Source organism: Tachypleus tridentatus, chromosome 11 (genome assembly GCF_004210375.1).
Source record: "Tachypleus tridentatus isolate NWPU-2018 chromosome 11, ASM421037v1, whole genome shotgun sequence".
Taxonomy (NCBI): Eukaryota; Metazoa; Arthropoda; class Merostomata; order Xiphosura; family Limulidae; genus Tachypleus; species Tachypleus tridentatus.
In genome coordinates this window covers 1321528-1339061 of record NC_134835.1, presented here as the reverse complement: position 1 = coordinate 1339061, position 17534 = coordinate 1321528, and the positions used below count along the sequence as shown (strand labels likewise).

Sequence of the window (17534 nt, the reverse complement as noted above, 5' to 3'; positions counted from 1 at the left end):
ATAACATTAATAGAAAGAAAGAGACATGTGACTTTTTCTTGAAATCAAAAAAACAGAGACTCCTGTTTATTTTCGATATTTATTGCAAACTGATGATATTTTGTTTTTCAAGAAAACATGAAATAATGGTACACAAGGAATGTCATGCCAATGTTCCTATTTATTAACTGGTTAAATTTCAATATTAGAAACCATAAAGTCTTGCAGTTGTTTAAACTTTTATTGTCCATCTTTTATTAAGCAGAAATAAAATCTCTGTAAATAATTGCCATAACAGTGTTAAAAATGTTATCAACATATTAACAAGAAATACTAAACCAAACAAAAATATAATAATAAAGAGCTACACATCAGCTTCTTAGCCAATACATGCCTCATTTACACAGAACAAGACAGATCTAACATTACACTGCATCAGCGTAACTAAGGCAAACAAGATGACAAAGGTAATAACTATGATAAAAATTCTTTAATGTACATAAAAAAGTTAATACATTTTACATGACACATGGTGAAAGATATAGATTGACAAAAGATATAGATTCTACTCATTCCAATCTTTCCATACATATCATATTTTGTGTTGTATGTTAAATACAAGACCCGTGGGTCTAAAGCAAACTTGTCTGAAGAAAAGAACAAGAAGTAACATGGACCAGGGTGAAATATATGCTTAAGCAAGTGCTTCATTATATATCACTTAAGGAAACATTTCAGTTTTTTGACATATTCATGCATTATTCACTTTCTATGACAGGTGGTGCCACCATATGAATAAATCTAAAATAAATTCATCCTAGGAATATATCTGAGGCATAATGAATGAATTCTGTAAAATGGCTTTTTTCAGTACAGAAGATTTTTGAGCAATTCCCTTCAAATTAACATAAAGCCGGTCTTCCTCACTTTGGAGCCCCTCTGAGGATTTATGCCAAGGAAGATCCTGTTAAAATTGATAAGCATGGTTAAATGAGTCATAATATCCTGGAATTCTGTTTTATATATATATTTTTTCATAACATTTTGACAATTCAAATTATCTGCATTATAACAAAATACAATAAGGCCACAAGGAACAAATCTTTTGTTACTCATCCTTTTATTCCTTCTAGAGTGGGTTACAGGGGCACTTTTTTTTTTATTCTGACCAGTCCACTGTTCAATTTGCAACAAAAATCGCTCAATTTTTCATACATGTCAATTCTCTTATAGAAAAAATTGTCATATTCTGCTGCAAATACCATGTACTTCTATTTCTGCCTACTGGTGACATAACTTTTTAAACTGAATATTCAACCAAATACTTCTAGCAAATATACATTTCATGCTGTTAACATATAACATTTTAAAAAATTTTATTCAGTAAAGCCATAAAAATGTTTATAGGGCAGCCAAGACTGGATGCAGATAGCGATGATTCACAAATCTGTATTTCTTGTGGCCTAAGCTTAAGTTTTGTATGGTGAAACAGGTCTGGGACATGTGAGAGAGACCTGTGTAGTAAGACTAACTAACTACTTCAGCTGGCCTTGCATGTCGGCCAGTCTAAATACATGCAAATTGATTAGTACAAGTTTAAAACTTTTGAAAGACCAACTGTGAGTAGGGAACATTTAACCTTGGTCCTAAGAATGACTCTATCAAACTGATGGGTAGCAACCAAAGTACCGGTATTCTTTTGCATAGGAAAGAACTATTCATATTTATCATCTTCATTTACAGATCAAAAGAAATTATGTAAGTAAATACAGGTAAATTAAGAAAGTGCTATTCCAAACCTTTGAATAAATTCAAGAGTGTTGGCAATGGACTCTGGGTAGGTGATGTTCAAGTTATAATAAGCTGCTATGGTCAAACCAACTGCCATCCGTAGGGTGACATTTTCTGCCAGGATACATCCTTCTACAACTGCATAGCAGTTATTTTCAAATGGATGGTTTCCTACAAAAATATAAAACAACAAGAGTACATTTTGATGTTCTTGTGAGGCATATTGTCTTGTTAATACTGTTATCAAGTTTTCAGCCCTGATAATTCAAGTCAGACCAAAACCACATATGGAACCCTGCAGCCTGTAGTGTGTAGTTTTCTTTTATATATCTCTCCTGATGTTACAAATAAAACAAAGTACTTAGCAAACTGCCTAACAAGGAAATAATTACAGCTGCCCTCTTCTATCAGAGGCAGCTATCATATTTTCAGTGACGTCTGTGTGTCTCCCTGTGTGTGTGAGTTGCCCACATTTTTTACCATGCAGGACTGTGTAATTTTGACGTTGAATGGTCAAAAATTGAGGTCTAGCAATTCACAGGTCTAAACTCTAAATTTACAGAAACATCAAGAAATTCTGAATATTGTATTATATAATCTGCAGTGGTGCCATATATTTTAAACATATCTCAAACTTTAGGCCTTCATTATCATTTTCTTGTTATTTTTAATATATTTAAAGAAAAACATGACTAATTGTTCTTAATGAAGGTTTTAGAGTTTCAAAAAACACAATGAAGTCCATTAAATGGAAAAATAGGCACACAATGTGATGCACATACCCCCCCCCCCCAAAAAAAATATCCAAGTACAAAAACAGTATGCATGAGTAAGAATATATTAATAAGTATCTTACCTCTGATGACTACATGGGGGTGAGGTAGGTCATCATGTTGTTCTAAATCAGCAGATGTGATGATATCCTGTTGAAAAAAGTATATAATCCTATTACATGTATTTATAAATTAGTGTCTAATACTGGAAACATACAGCAGGTCAAGTGACAGCAAAAGTTGATTTGTAATCAGGATTATAATATGAACTTATCTGCAGCGCAGCCCTAATTTGACGGTCACATAAGTGCTTAATTCATTTGTATAAATTCTGCCAACTTCAGTGATCCATAATACAACATTCAAAATGGCTCATTTTGCTGGGGAAAATCTTCAAGGACTGGCAACATTGGTAAGGTTGATGAATATTTTTCTTTAGTGAATATTTTCCTGTTTACAGTATAATCCTGTATCAAATCTTAGATAAGCGTTTTATGTTAATGCTGGATACTGTCAGTCTACTAAATGTTTGTGAAAAGAACCTTTGTACTAAGTTAAATTAGGCAGTAGTATTAAAATGTACAGTACTACAGAGAACAGTATTTCCTTAAATAGTAGCCCTACCACAGGTCTCTGTTTTTTGAAGCTTATATTTGACATAAATTTGCTAATCCTATTTTCTTATAATTAAACTAGTCAATATTTACAGAAATTAGCAAACATTTAAGAAAAATTTACCAAAATCTCTAAAACAGGAAGAGCATCTGGTCACTAGAGCTTGATGTATACAAAGGTATTTTAACTGAAATATGATATCACTTTGCAAAATTTGCCAAAAATAAATTGTTCCTATTTTTCACTCATTATAAAAGCTGTAGTGAAAGCCTTACCTCTGCAGTTTTAAAGAGGTCTTCTTTATCTTCTCCAAAGATCAGAGGAAGCAGCAAGAGGGTGCCATACACCTTGGGACTAACATTTCCAACCACTTCGGCTAGCATTGTCAACTGGGCTGCTGCTGTTGCCACAGTTACATTTGTTTGTGATTGACAGTACCTCAGCATCTTGTCTGCCCTACTGCTCATCTCATGGTCAAGTCTTTCAAATAAACTGAAGTCCATAAGGTATTCAAAATGGCTTAGAAAGTATGCTGGCTGTAAAAGGAAAGGCCTGAAGTGAATCTTTTAAAGGCACATAGTAGCACAATGCCTTTGTATCATCTTTTTTGTGTTTAGGCTCTGGATGTGGAAGTGGTTCAACATAATCAAATTTTTCCTTGTAATACTTTTTTCTGTAATATTTTGACCTTAAAGTGTCATGTACTGCTTTGAGGTTGTCATGTTTGTACCAGTGTATAATTTCCTGAATACAATCAGCAGAAAGAGTTGGTTTTTCTAGCTTTGCCTTCAATTGATGTTTTTGGAATTTCGCTTGCTCATTATGGAGGGAGCTGAATTCATCCACAATAACCTGAATAGTGCTCACTGGTACGTGGTGTTTTGTCTGTATTGATAAGAGAAATGTAGCTAATGTTGTTGTCAAGGCACTTTCTATTTCTCGGTCTGATAAGAAATTATTTTCATCCTCATCACTATGGCAAATTTCAGTACATGGTTCTTCATCATTGCCTGTATTATTGTTTTCATTAGTCTGGTTCTCTAAATTTCTATCATGACCATCATGATCACCAATGGAGAGGATGGCTACATGCAGGTGATGAACTGAGGTGTCCTTGTGATATCTGCTCAAGTGAGAACTGAAACTTGACACAACCTCAAATCTCTTATCACATTGTTGGAAGGGACATGCAATTTTAATACCATCCTTTATATGTCCCTTCAAATGAGCAATAGAAGGTTTCAAACCCAAATATTTTGCTAAGCAATGCCTTATCTCACATTGCAGCTGTATACTATCGGAGTCAACATACTGTTTTGAATATTCTCCCTTATGCTGCCTTGAAATGTGTGATTTAAGAGAAGGAAATGTTGGCAAGTTTTCACCACAGTCAGTCACTGGACAAGGTATAGTAGGATTTGGTAAAGCTGCATGGAATGAGTTATAATGACTGCCATACGTTCGCAGAGAAGATATTCTAAAGTGACAAATAGTACAGCAATACATTTTGAGTTTCAGTTAAACTCTAACAAACAAGACCAGAATAGTGAAAAAAAATTGATATAGGAAATGAACTAAGCAGCAGGGCATGGTTAGATCTCCAAGATTAAGTGGATAAGTGATGGGATGGGGGGGGGGGTATGGCACAGGAATTAAAAATCTTGGCTTTAACCAACACGCCAGGCCTTGTCTGTTGAAAGAACTTGAAAACAACTGATCAACTCCTGCTCACTTTCACTTACTTTTGGAGAAGCAATTCAAAATTCTTGCATAACTGTTAATTACAGAAGGAATCACCTGCTAAAATGCACCAAACTGGGATTAATCATGTAAACCACTCAGGACCAAAAATGTGCCATGTTATATGATTCGCTCAAAAGTTGGCCCAAAATTTTAACATAATCTCTTTATAATTTTGGAATACTCTTAACATCAGTAAAATTCTTGCCCTATAACTTCATGCCCAGCAGCCAGACTGATCATGCCATGTACTTGCTGTAAAACCCTAATATTAGCGAGCCTTTTACTTAGGCAAATTTGGTGACTGGAATATTGTTGCTAAATTAACTGGATGGTAATTTATCTAGCTAAACATACTGAAGAGTGCAATTTTATGAAAATGCTATGGCAGTTTTTAAAGAAAAACGTGAAGTTCAGCCTACCTACGATCTTTAGGCCTAGCTTCCATGCATGACTGAATCTAAGAATATGCTCTCACAAGGTAACCAGACGACCAGATCTGAAGAATCTACACTACTAGGACTTAGCCTATACCTATTATAGTATAAGGTTCATCAGATCATCAATCAGGAACCGTTTATCATCAAACGGTACCCAGGTACCGCACATTCCCAAATACCTGATAATGAATTGACCAGGCCTGACGTTAGATCGCTAGAAAGCTACAATTTTAGGCAACGCAATAGGCCTAGAATATAGTTGGTCATGAAGTAGACATTGGGCTTCACGTTAGTAGATTTATCTATGTACCAGTAATATCAATGGTTATGAACCAAATAAAATACAAACCTGCCTCCTGGAAATGCACAACACAAAGTTAATTTAAATTAAACTGAATCTGGATTGCGTGAGGTCTAAACAAGGGGTAAATAAACTGATGAGGTGTAGAACGCAAGTTGACTGCTAGACTCTATTCAGAACAAACTGCATCCACGATCCACTGGCACTCAATCGTTTTAATGGTATCTGGGTATTTTGCCCTGGAGGGTCAGGTTCACTTTGACCTCTTCCTCCTTCCTGAACTTATTTTCCCTAACTGTTTGTATGTTAGGTCCTTTTCAGGGCAATGTCCATTTATAGTCTATTATTCACAGTAGTCAAGCTAGCTGGTGGCAATTTATTTATTTTATCTGATTATTATTTTAAAATACATAAATATGTAAACTATAAATATAAGATTTAAAGTTTATATACATACATATTTTACTTTACTTTATTTTTCTTTATGTTTAAAATATATGTTAATTGGGGAGAGGTATTTAGAATTTTCTTCATCATGTATGAGGTACCTATCTAGTTCGCATAATAAATCATTTTTCATCCAATTTTTGTTAAAATATCTAATTGTAATATTTAAGAGTCTATCTGATATGGTTGGTATGTTCGAGTAATTGTGAATGAATTTAGATGATGTTGATCTCGGGACTCTGTATGCTGTTGTGAGAAGTGTGTTTTGTATTGTTTGTAGTTTGGTTTTGATTGTTTTATTACTTACAGTTACCCATGCTGGAGCTGCATAGTCTATTACTGGTCTTATATATGTTTTGTATATTTTCAAAATGTTATCTGTAGATGCTCCACTGTGTTTACCAGTTAGACTCCTAACATAGTTGGTTCTTCGCCAAATTTTATTTTTAATTTCGTTGACATGATTGATCCAAGTTAATTTTGAATCATAAGTCAGACCTAAAAATTTTGCTGATTGGGTAATCTGGAGTAGTGCCATTCATATATATTTTTAGCTGTTGTTTTCTGTGTTTTGTCGATTTCGTAAAGAGTACCAGCTGAGTTTTTGCTGTGTTTATTTTAATTCTGTATTTTTCACAGTATTCACTAATTCTATTTATTTGTGGTTGTATGTTTGTAGCTGCTATCGTGGGTGTTGCAGCACTTTTCCAGATTGCCACATCATCTGCGAACTGTGATGAGAATCCATGATTTGGATCCTTCAATGGCATATTGTTTACATACATGATGAAGAGTATAGGGCTAACCACCCCTCCCTGTGGGACACCAGCTAGTGGAGTAAAGTATTCGGAAAAAGTTCCTTCTCGTTTACTCTACATTTTCTGTTTTCCAGAAAGTTAGATAACCAGCGAATAATTCCTCGCGGTAGTTCCATTTCATTCATTCGAACCTTAGACCATCGTACCAAACGGTGTCGAATGCTTTCTCGATATCGAGGAAGCAAGCGACTGTACATTCTTTTGTTGAAACTATCTATTATGGTTTCGGTTAATCTTATTAAATGATCTGTCGTTTGTCTAAATTTTCTGAATCCATTCTGTTCTTCTGGTAATTTTGATGTTATGTCCAACAATGTGGAGAGTCTATTACTTATTATTCTTTCAAGAATTTTGCCTACACAGCTGGTCAGGCTGATTGGTCTGTAGCTATTAGGTTTATTCGCTGGCTTTCCTTCCTTATGGAACATTAATATATTTGAAAGCTTCTAAGAAACTGGGATGTATCCTGAGGATAGAGATAAGTTAAAAAGTGAATTTAGGTGGTCAAACAATTTTGGAGTGCCCTTTTTTAGAAGGATAGCTCGTATTTCGTTTTCACCTGGTGCTTTATTTTTTGTGTTTTTTATTGCTTTGAGTAATTCTTGAGGGGATATTTCATTTGTTATTAATGTGCTTGCATAATCAGTGTTAGAACTTGTATTTGTATCAGTTATGTTTACTGGAAATATTGGTTCATATTGATGTTTATTGTTTGCTATGTGATTAGTGACTTTATTGTAGAAGTTTTTATTCATATCTGGATCTGTGTGAGTTTTAAATGTATTTTGGAGTTGATCCTTGAAAGCTTCGGCTATTTCTTTATAGTGTTATTATGTTCAAGTGGAGGATATTTCTTTGTTTGTGTTTTCATTTGTGAATCTTTTAAGATGTGACCAGAATTTTTTCGGGTCAGTTATGTCGTTTAGTTTATTACAGTAATTGTCCCATTTATTTTGTTTTTGTTGTTTTATTTGAGTTCTGATGTGATTTCTAATGTTGTTTATTTGTGTTTTAGTTTCTCTGTTTCTTGTAATCATGTGCTGCCTTCTCAGTTGTCTGCGCTTTTTTATTAGGTTGATTATTTCTGTGGTGGGTTTCCATGTGTTGATTATTGTTTTATGGTGTTGTTTTGGTATTGTTAACTTGGCTGCTTTCTGAAGGCAATCCGTGATTGTTTGATGATAGTTGTCCATTTCGACATGCGTTTTAACTTCTTTAATAATTTTATTAGGTAACAGATTATCTAATTCTTGTTTATAGCATTGCCAATTTGCTTTACTGTAATTAAATTTTTCTTTCCAATATGTTATATTTTTATAGGGAGTGAGATCGAAGACTCAAAAAATTGGGAGATGATCACTATCTACATCTTTTCCCACTTGAAATTTTACTAATTTCTGGCTTAAATTATCTGTACACATACACAGATCTAGTATGTCACTAGAGTTAGTGGAATAGCATGTATGTGTTGGGGTGGTATCATTCAATAAAGCAATGTTATTATCATCAATAAATTGTATTAATTTTCTACCATTTGAATTAGAACTTCGGCATCCAAAGGAAACATTTTTACTGTTTAAGTCTCCCATGACTATAGTGTTTTGATTGTGGGAAAAGATGTTATTTAGTAAAGTTGTATCTAATTGTTTATTGAGTGAGCAGTAAATTCCTGCTACGGTTATTTTAGTTTTATTCGATTGGATGATATCTACAGTAACATGTTCATTGCTACTGTTTAATTCGATTTCTTCTACAGATAAGTCTACTTTATGAAGCAGCATAATGCCTTTTTTCATCATTTTTATTTTTTCTGTCTTTTCTAATAGTTGAGTAATATGGTATTTTAAATCTATTATTATTATATGTTAGAGTTTCACTTATTATTATAATCTGGGGGTTTAATTCTTCTATTAGATCTTCGATCTCATGTTTCTTGGAAGCTATTGCACCTTGGATGTTGATATACATTACTGTGAACATTGTGCTGTGAGCATGTAACCTGTTAGTGTAGTTATAATGTAGGGTATGTGAGGTGTGACGTGTTTTATGGTAATAGTGATCAGTAGTTCTAGAAAGTTAGTTGTCTGGTTTGGTTTAGTATATTCTGTTATAAAATCAGTTATTACATTTTTGAAAACTGTTGAAAACAGGCTTGCTTTGTCTGTTGTGTTAATATTCGTTTCTTGTATGGTGATGTTGTTTTCTTTTGGTTTTTGTGTTAATGTGTTCTTATTCTGTGTATTAGTCTTCTGTACTTGTTGTTTATGTGGTTCTTTTCCTTTTAACATTTCTGTATATGTGGTTTTTGTTGTTTTATTGTGTTCTGTTGATGTGCTTGTTTCAGGTAAGCTGCTTGTTTTCGATTGATTCTGTTCTGTTGGTGTGTCTGTTTTAGGTAAACTGTTTGTTTTCGGTTGATTCTGTTCTGTTGGTGTTCTGATCTGAAAAATGCGTTGCTTTATTTGTTTATATTTTTCGCAGCCTTTGTAATTTGCTGTGTGGGTTTGACAGTTACAACATTTAGGCGTTTCTTTTTCTTTTTTACATTGATTGATATGGTGTTCCCCGCCACATCCGCAGCACCTCGGTGATGCTAAGCAGGCTGCTGAAACAGGTCCATATCTTTGGCAGTTGTAACACTGTGTTACAACAATTGCCGGAGTTTTCAATTGTTCAACTTGGTATTTTTGATACCAGAGCAATATTCCATTGTTTATTAGATTTTGAATGTTGTAGCTGTCATCAATGTCTATTCTAATGAGGTTAGTAGGTGTTTGTGTTTTTTTAGAAATAATTCTTTCTGTCTTGGTGTGTGGTATGTTTTGTTCGTCAAGTGCCTGTTTAACTAGGTCCAGGTCAATCGTCTGATGAACCCCTCTTACCACTATTGCTTTTGGTTGCGGCTTACTTCCCGGAAGGTGGATTTTGATATTTCCAGATTTAAAGGCATCTGTTGGCCATTCTTTAAGTAGTCGGTTAAGATCGACTACATCTTGCCCTTGCACCAGTACTCCACCTCTAGGCAAACGCTTAATGTTAACTATGTTAACATTTGGTTTGCATCTCTTTACTTCTGTGGCAAGCAGGGGTTGGTTACCCAGCCAGCAAAAAGCGTTGATTTGACGTTGAAACAACGTTGGCAAATAACGTTGCAAAGACGTAGATCATCAACGTTGAATAAACATTGATGTGCACATTGAGTCCACGTTGAAAAAACGTTGTGAAGCAACGTTGATAAAACGTTGAGGAACGTGGAAGAAAGGTTGATTGCAATGGTGTAGTTAGGTAGGTATGACGTTGAGAATACGTTGGCTAAGCGTTGATATTTGGTCATTTACAAGACCTTATACAACTTTGCTTGCTTGTTTGTGAATATTTTATTGGATAATGAACACCAATGGGTATTGGACGCAAGCTGAGAAGCTTATTAATGTCTGGTCCCATACTAATACAAGAATCAACAAACATTACTAAGCTAAAACATGCACTGGTTGCAACAGATTAAATAAGTTATAGATAGTGGTTAAGAGTATGAAGAATCAGTCAGATACATAGTATTACAACTTTGCTAATTCCAGTAACATCAGGGTTGTAAAAGCTTGATGTGTGAAGGGAGATTTGTAACTTTTTTTGTGGAAAGACTTGGCCAAACAAGCTCACTGAGCAAATTTCACTGAGTTGGGGAGGAAAGGTCAGCTCACTTAGTCTTTATCTTGAAGGATAACAATGACACAACGTTTAAGCAGTAGTGAAATTTATTACTGATAAACATCACTTTAATTTGTATATTGTATGAAATATGACAGAACAATGTCCGTAAACATTCTCATGGCCACTGGTAACAAATTCCACTTATTTTGCATCTTTTGCGTGACCAGTCAGCCATACTGAATCTGATCAGAATTGTTTTACATGCATTGATACTCCATTTTGCCCTCACAGTGTACCAAGTTGCAATAAATTCCTATCACAGATCTCTGAGAAAACTTTGTCCACAATTATGGTTGACTGCCTCCTATAAGCTAAAGCATGGGATGACTTTGATGTGTGTAGATGGCGATTTCTCATAAGTCTACAAGGTGAATTATAAGAAATGCAGCAGGGTGCAAGGACCATTATTGCCATTGATGCATGTCACTTTATTTTGTGATTTGCATGAAATATGACAAAACAGTGTCCATGAACATCTTCTTGGTCACTGGTAGCAAATCCAGACGATTTTGTGCAAATCCAGTTGGTCATCTTGGATCTGACAGAATAACTGTTTCATGTGTATTGACACCCTATATTGTCCTCACACTGTACCAAGTTTTCTTTCTTTCACTTTTCCTGCTTCCTAGAGGCAGCATATTTGAACCAGCTCTGTGCAGTCTTCTTGATGACATCATCTGATGCCATCTCAGCCACAGGATTATCCCTGACAGCTCCTGCAAAGAAAAGTCCCATTATTTACACTTATTTATCTAAATATTGACTTTGAAACTATTATTTTAATTAAAGTAGGTCGAATAAAGCAGATTCTCACCCATTATTTTTGGATTACTGTTTTGTCAGTTGAAGCATACGGATAAAAAATGCACTGCAGGCCAGTGCAACGCCCCTCAGCCCTCGTGCCCCAGTAAAGGAAAGCCTCAAAATCTCAAAGCACCTCAAGGTTACTCAACATACAGCTAATCCAAGATCTTGATAAAGTACACAACTGTTACAAATTCTACACCTCCAACTCTTATCCTCCACAACTGATCCATGTCCCAAGCCTACCACTGAAAACAATTAAGAATGGTAACTGATGAACTGATATAAAGATCAGTCCCATTTCTAACCTTCCATAACTTATCCATGTCACCAATGAAAATAATTCTAATTGCTTTGTGACCTTGAAAAGTAGATCAGGGTGGATCATCATCAACCTTGCTTAGATCTTGAAGAGACATACAAATGAAAAATATTCCCTCCCCTGCATAAAGCTGTAACAATATATCCCATATCACATATGCCACAAGCTTACCTTTAAACATTTCAGTTAAATTAATCTATGACCTTGAAAAGTAGGTCAGTATCACTCATCATTAAAGTTGGCCAAGATCTTGATGAGATAGTTGATTGTTTTTAATTTCCATTCCTAAGATCTGGATGAGAGGCATTATTAATGTTAATTTGACTGTCCTAGCTCGAAATTTTGCAACTTATCCTTGTCACAAGCCAAAATTCAACAAGTTCAGGAACATCACCCTGTACAAGGCTTGAAAATAATTAATCACAATTGATTAGCTGTACATGTATTTACCACATGGTTTGATCAGCATGCACACTGAAAAAAAATAAGATTACAGCAGGTGCATTTTGCATCACAAACTTCGATGCAATACTGCTTTTTCCAGCCTTGCTGTAACCTCAAAGTAAGTGAAGGACATGCAGGATCACACTCATTTGAGAATTTGGCCAGATACATAATTGATATAAATTTGACTTTCCTATCTCTAAACCTTTGCAACTTATTCATGTCACAACCCCAGCTTTGAAAAATCCAGAAAAAAAACATTCTGTGACATTGGAATTTAGTCAAGGTCACTCAGCATCACACTCACCCAATGCCCAATGTTATCTGATATCATTAAAAATTTTCAACCTACTGTCTATGCAAGGAGACAATAGCTGAAGATTTCAAATTTCCATACAAGTGTCTGACAGAGGAACTTAATTTGCTCTGAATATCTAGCAAATGAAGGAAGACTGACAAATATGTCAGTTAATGACACTTACTGTTAATGACTTGTAACAAATTTGTTGTAGATATGGCCTTCTTTGGTATGGTAACTAAGGTCCCATCGTCTTGTCTTTTTTTTCCTTTCATGTCCCATCCAGTTGAACTGGCTGGCAAGGCTGTTGGTCATTAGACCTGTTAGTACATTTCTTGTGACAGCATCCACACTGTCACCATCCCTCATACTTAGCTTCCTCACCTACAAAATTTCATGATATTTCCAGAATGAAAATTGCATCTATCATGTGTTAACTGATGCACATAATTTATATTGAAAATACATTTCCATAAACTGATTATTGCGTATGCTTTAATATTCATCATTCTTTTTCATTGAATTCAAAGGTAAGATCTCTGGAACACATTTATGGATAAAGTACCTGTAAAAACAGAATGAATGTTCATGCATAGAAACCATGATAGTTTAAACTCGGAAACATTCAGCATCCGTTGAGGAGGTCATCATACAATTCATTTGCCTTTGACATACATACACTACTGTAAATCCCTTTATTCTCCCTAAAATCTAGTTAATTCAGATTTACTTACGACAGCATCTGCATTATGCTGAATCATAACTTTGTCATTCAGGGTGTTGAACCCATCCATTGTACTAAGCGGCAGAGCTGGGAGACCCTGTGGCCACACAGACAGATTTATGGATGAGTTGGTGCTGGCAGGCCGACCTCTCAGCAAAGTCTGCAGAAGGCCTGTATTTATGTCCACTTTTTGTTGTAGCTCTGCTAGCACCTGAAGAATTTTTCTTTCTGTCTGTGTGATTCCTGCAGCACCTTTTTATTTAAAAATGGAAAATTCCATTTATTAATAATGTGTTTATATTGGCTGCAACTGTAAAAACAATAAAAGTATGACTTCTATCATGATAAATTTACAAATTACTTGCTTGATTCTGGTGATTGCTATATTGCTACAAACTAAATGAAGCTTAGTTTAAATTTCTGACATGAAAAATAAACACTTGTTTACAAGTTAGGCCAGACCAAGAGAAAAATGGTCCAAGTCACCAACTCCAGTGCCCGGAGTCTGTAAATCTAGGTTTTCTGGGGGGCCTAGCCCAACCCAAAGCGATGGAAACTCAGCATTGTACAGGCATTCACATTTTTAATGTACACTGCCTATCATTTCTGGGATACATCATAATCATTTAACAAATCCACACAAACATTCATATTTACCATTGGTGGGAGTTGAAGCTACCTGAGGAGTGCTGGTCACCTTTCTTCTAGGACCTGCAGATACACATATACAGTATATAGAAGAGCAGGTTAATTAATCTGGGCCAAAATTTTAGATAGGTTATGGTATGCAACAGATTGTCCAGAGGGAAACATACTGCTAAATGATTCATCTTGCTGCCTTTTCTACTTTACTACATTCCTTGGAATGAGTTTAATAAAATGTATTTCAAAGTACCAGAGAGATGTAACACCAAAAGTATGTGTTTAGATGCAGCATATCAATATATCTGTAATATAACAGCACTAACTGTAATATAACAGCACTAACACTAACAATAATAATACAAAATAATGTATGTGTATACATACCAGAATATGGTGTACTGTGAATGGCAGGGTGTATTTCTCTTTGTGGTGAGGAGCTCCTACTTGTATCACTGTCATGCATCTCTACAAGTTAAATTATTGCCACTCTTTAATATCTTACATATAAGGTTAATCAGGTACATCTTATTTCCAGTTACATCTGCAGAACCCACAACATTTCAGAACCTTTCAGATATACTTTGAAATGTTGGCAGCAAAACAAAACAAAAAAAACCCACAGAAGGTAGGTGAATTTAAGAATAAATTCCCTGCCCTTCATTGTGGTCAAATAAAAAGCACATAAATACCAGTATTAAAACAGGTTAATTACAGTGGCAGATTGGGGGTGGTGGTGGGTTGTGGTGCATTCTTGTGCCTGTATGCTTAAAGTACTATTTTTATGTTTTCCAGTTTCTAACTTCACCTAACAAAGTAGTGCTTATGAGTGGAAAAATACTGGTTTGTGGTTCGGAGAAGGCTGGCACCCTCCTTAAGCAAACCCTGTATCCACCCCTGTTACACAGAACTACATTTGTAAATTTTGAAACTGTCTTTATTGAAATTAAAATACCTTTCTCAAAAATATTTAATAAGATGTTATATAAAATATGGCAAATTTTGCTCTTGGTTTATACTCAAGTAATTGTACCTGAAGATGAACCTGAGCCAGAGGGCCCAGCTAATGGCGGCTGGTTCTCATCAACAAGAGAGCTTCCATTGAGATCTACAACACGTGCATTTACATTGCATGAAGAACATGTCATATTTTGTCACCTTTTAAGCCTGGCTGTGGCCCTGTCATGATGATACAGTACTGGGCAGGGTTTTCATGTTTAACAGATATACAATGAGGCAAATAAAACATTTCAGAAGGTTAAAAAAATTTTTCATATCCATAATGCCCTGAACAGGAGTGTATACTATTACTATGTCTACCAGTGATTGAAGTAAAAATGCATTACCATGGTTTGTCAGGGGTGTTAGTGTCCTCTGGATTCTGTTGACTTCACCTACAAAATGGAAAAGGACATAATTCTATGGCAAGATGACAGTTATGGTATCAACATTATGGAGTGTATGGCAAAGCTTAAACCAGAAGATGCACTTGTAGTTTAATAAAAATGTTGAATGAAACTGCAACCTTTATCATTAGAGTAACATTTTACTGTGTAGTTTACCTGACACGCATCTTCTTTTTGGGGTCACTATCACATGCCCTCCAGCATTGCTTATTGGCTCTGGTGGCTTAGGTATGGTCAGCTGAGCCAAATCCACATGATCATCTGACCATATTGCAGACTTGTGTTTTTGTGATTTGGAATTCTGAACTTGCTGATTCTTCTCCCCATCGGCCTCAGACTCATTATCAGACTCAGAAACTAATCTCTGTGTGGGCCTATACAAAAAGAAGCATATTTTTTGCAAAAATGTATCTAGAAGGCTAATATTGCTTTGCTAAAGTGACCCAAAAAGTTATTCAATTTGAAAATAGCTTATCACTTTGAAAATAAGTTTGTCATTTAAAATACAGTGCTATTTTTCTTTTTTTTTTTTTTGTATACATCATTTTCATTCATTCTGAAGTGGCACCTTGATCAAGTAACTACATATACATGTAATTCAAGCCTAAGGCAAGTATGCACTCATTTTTCTTGTGAGAGGTCCCATAATAAGAATCTTTTACTCTAAAAATATATAGACCTACTCAGCTGACATGGTCTTACAGTTCACCAACCACCCATCATAATATAAAATCAGATTCAAATATTATGAATAAATTTAGTTCTATTACAAAATGTACAATTTTATATTGACTTTAAGCTGAGACTGTTCCTGCAAGGTCACCATATCTGTCTATTTATGTCAGGCTCTAGCAAAGTGAAAAAAAAATGGCTTGATTTATTTCTCATTCCATCCCTTTAATTTCACTTTACAATTTACTTATACGTGTGTGATTCAAGTGCTGAACCCTAACCAATGTGAGCTTCACATTTTACAGGTACCGCTATCATATAGTTTTGAGATAAAGTAATTGGAGTATATTATTCTTAGCCAGTATGTGTTAACTTGAAAATGTGATAGTTTGAGACAAATTGTTTAAAACTGCAGTCACTAGCAAAGCATACTTTCTCTTACTGGTGCAAATTCTTGGTCAGTTTTCAGAATTTTTAGCTTCTGGATCATCTGTTTCAAGAGAAGAGTTGTCCTCTGCAGAACTTAATTTCCCTCTCACCTTAACATAGTCATCTGTAAAAACAAAAGTCTCAAGTAACAGGTATATCACTTTTCTGTCACTCAAATATTCAAATCTGAAAAATTCAGGAGACAGAGGTAGACTTCCACTGAGCAGGGCCTGAGAAACCTTTGTACATGCATGCCTGTGTCAGTGTGCTAACAGATGTCATTCTTCCAGTTTGCCAACATCTCACAGGTTCACTAAACATTACATGTACTTGCTCAACATGCAGTTCACATCCACCACTTAAAATGCATATGTAATTATGATAAGGACAGGTTTTAAAAAATTGTTTTGATTTTTTTTATGTTGACATATATGGAATGTACCTCATGATGTTTTTGCTAGACAGATACTTTATAACAGAACACGTCCTCTACTAAGATCTATATGGACACAAAGTGGAAACATAAATAAATTTCCATGCACCATGTATTATTGTAGTTTTCAACTTACCATCTGAATAGATGACTCTAACATCATACTCATCCCAATGATCCTCTGGAGGCATTCTGTCCAGAACAGCTTTATTCAGGCTTTGACCTTTTTTTGTTCGACCACTTAATGGTGCATTCATCCAATAGCCAGTCTGATGGTGCCACCCCAACTTTATTGTCCTTTGTGAACACTACTATCACATATTCTCTAATTTCCACCTCCATTTGGTTGGATCTGTCAACATTAGCCATGTAACTATGCTGCCTTTAAGAAACCTGATTTTCTAATTTTACAATTTTCCATTTAAAATACTAAACATACTACAGTAATATTCATAAAATATATCAATGTCAAAATTTGCTTGCAGATGTGACATTTGTGTAAATGTATATGCTCTACCTACATAAAATTATCTGTTCACTCAGTCTTTGCTAAAGAAGAAATTACCTTATCCTTTTTCACTTTATAATTGTAAAATGGACTCAGACAAATACCAAAAATCTCCTGAACATCCAAATTAGTCAAACTGCATATTCTCAAGGCCCCTGTTATAAGCTGCTGTCAGGGTTTGCTTTTAATGCCAGTAAACAGGTTCACTGCCTGTTACAGAGTGATACAGTTCAATTT

At 35.0% G+C, this 17534-nt stretch overlaps 2 protein-coding genes and 1 long non-coding RNA gene across 5 annotated transcripts in view; 1 reads left to right on the top strand and 2 right to left on the bottom strand.

Moving 5' to 3' along the window:
• LOC143231598 (uncharacterized) overlaps positions 1–17534 on the top strand; it is an 88026-nt gene that overhangs the window by 717 nt on the left and 69775 nt on the right. The gene's annotated exons all lie outside the window — the stretch shown is intronic.
• On the bottom strand, positions 813–3668 carry LOC143231591 (uncharacterized). The gene is made up of 4 exons (XM_076466113.1): positions 3434–3668; positions 2627–2693; positions 1779–1941; positions 813–943 (listed from the first exon to the last, which is right to left on the bottom strand). Exons 1-4 carry the CDS (start codon positions 3659–3661, stop codon positions 877–879), a joined length of 525 nt encoding a protein of 174 aa, XP_076322228.1. The 5' UTR covers positions 3662–3668; the 3' UTR covers positions 813–876.
• LOC143231574 (uncharacterized) lies at positions 10503–15707 on the bottom strand. 3 transcript variants are annotated; one of them, XM_076466090.1, is made up of 6 exons: positions 15412–15707; positions 15196–15243; positions 14237–14317; positions 13218–13459; positions 12668–12867; positions 10503–11331 (listed from the first exon to the last, which is right to left on the bottom strand). In XM_076466090.1, the coding sequence occupies exons 3-5, from the start codon at positions 14313–14315 to the stop codon at positions 12670–12672; spliced, it is 519 nt and encodes a 172-aa protein (XP_076322205.1). In that variant the 5' UTR covers positions 14316–14317; positions 15196–15243; positions 15412–15707; the 3' UTR covers positions 10503–11331; positions 12668–12669. The 3 variants fall into 3 exon arrangements, with proteins under 3 accessions (XP_076322205.1, XP_076322204.1, XP_076322206.1); XM_076466089.1 differs by lacking the exon at positions 15412–15707 and having other exon boundaries at positions 15196–15405; XM_076466091.1 differs by lacking the exons at positions 15196–15243; positions 15412–15707 and having other exon boundaries at positions 14237–14598.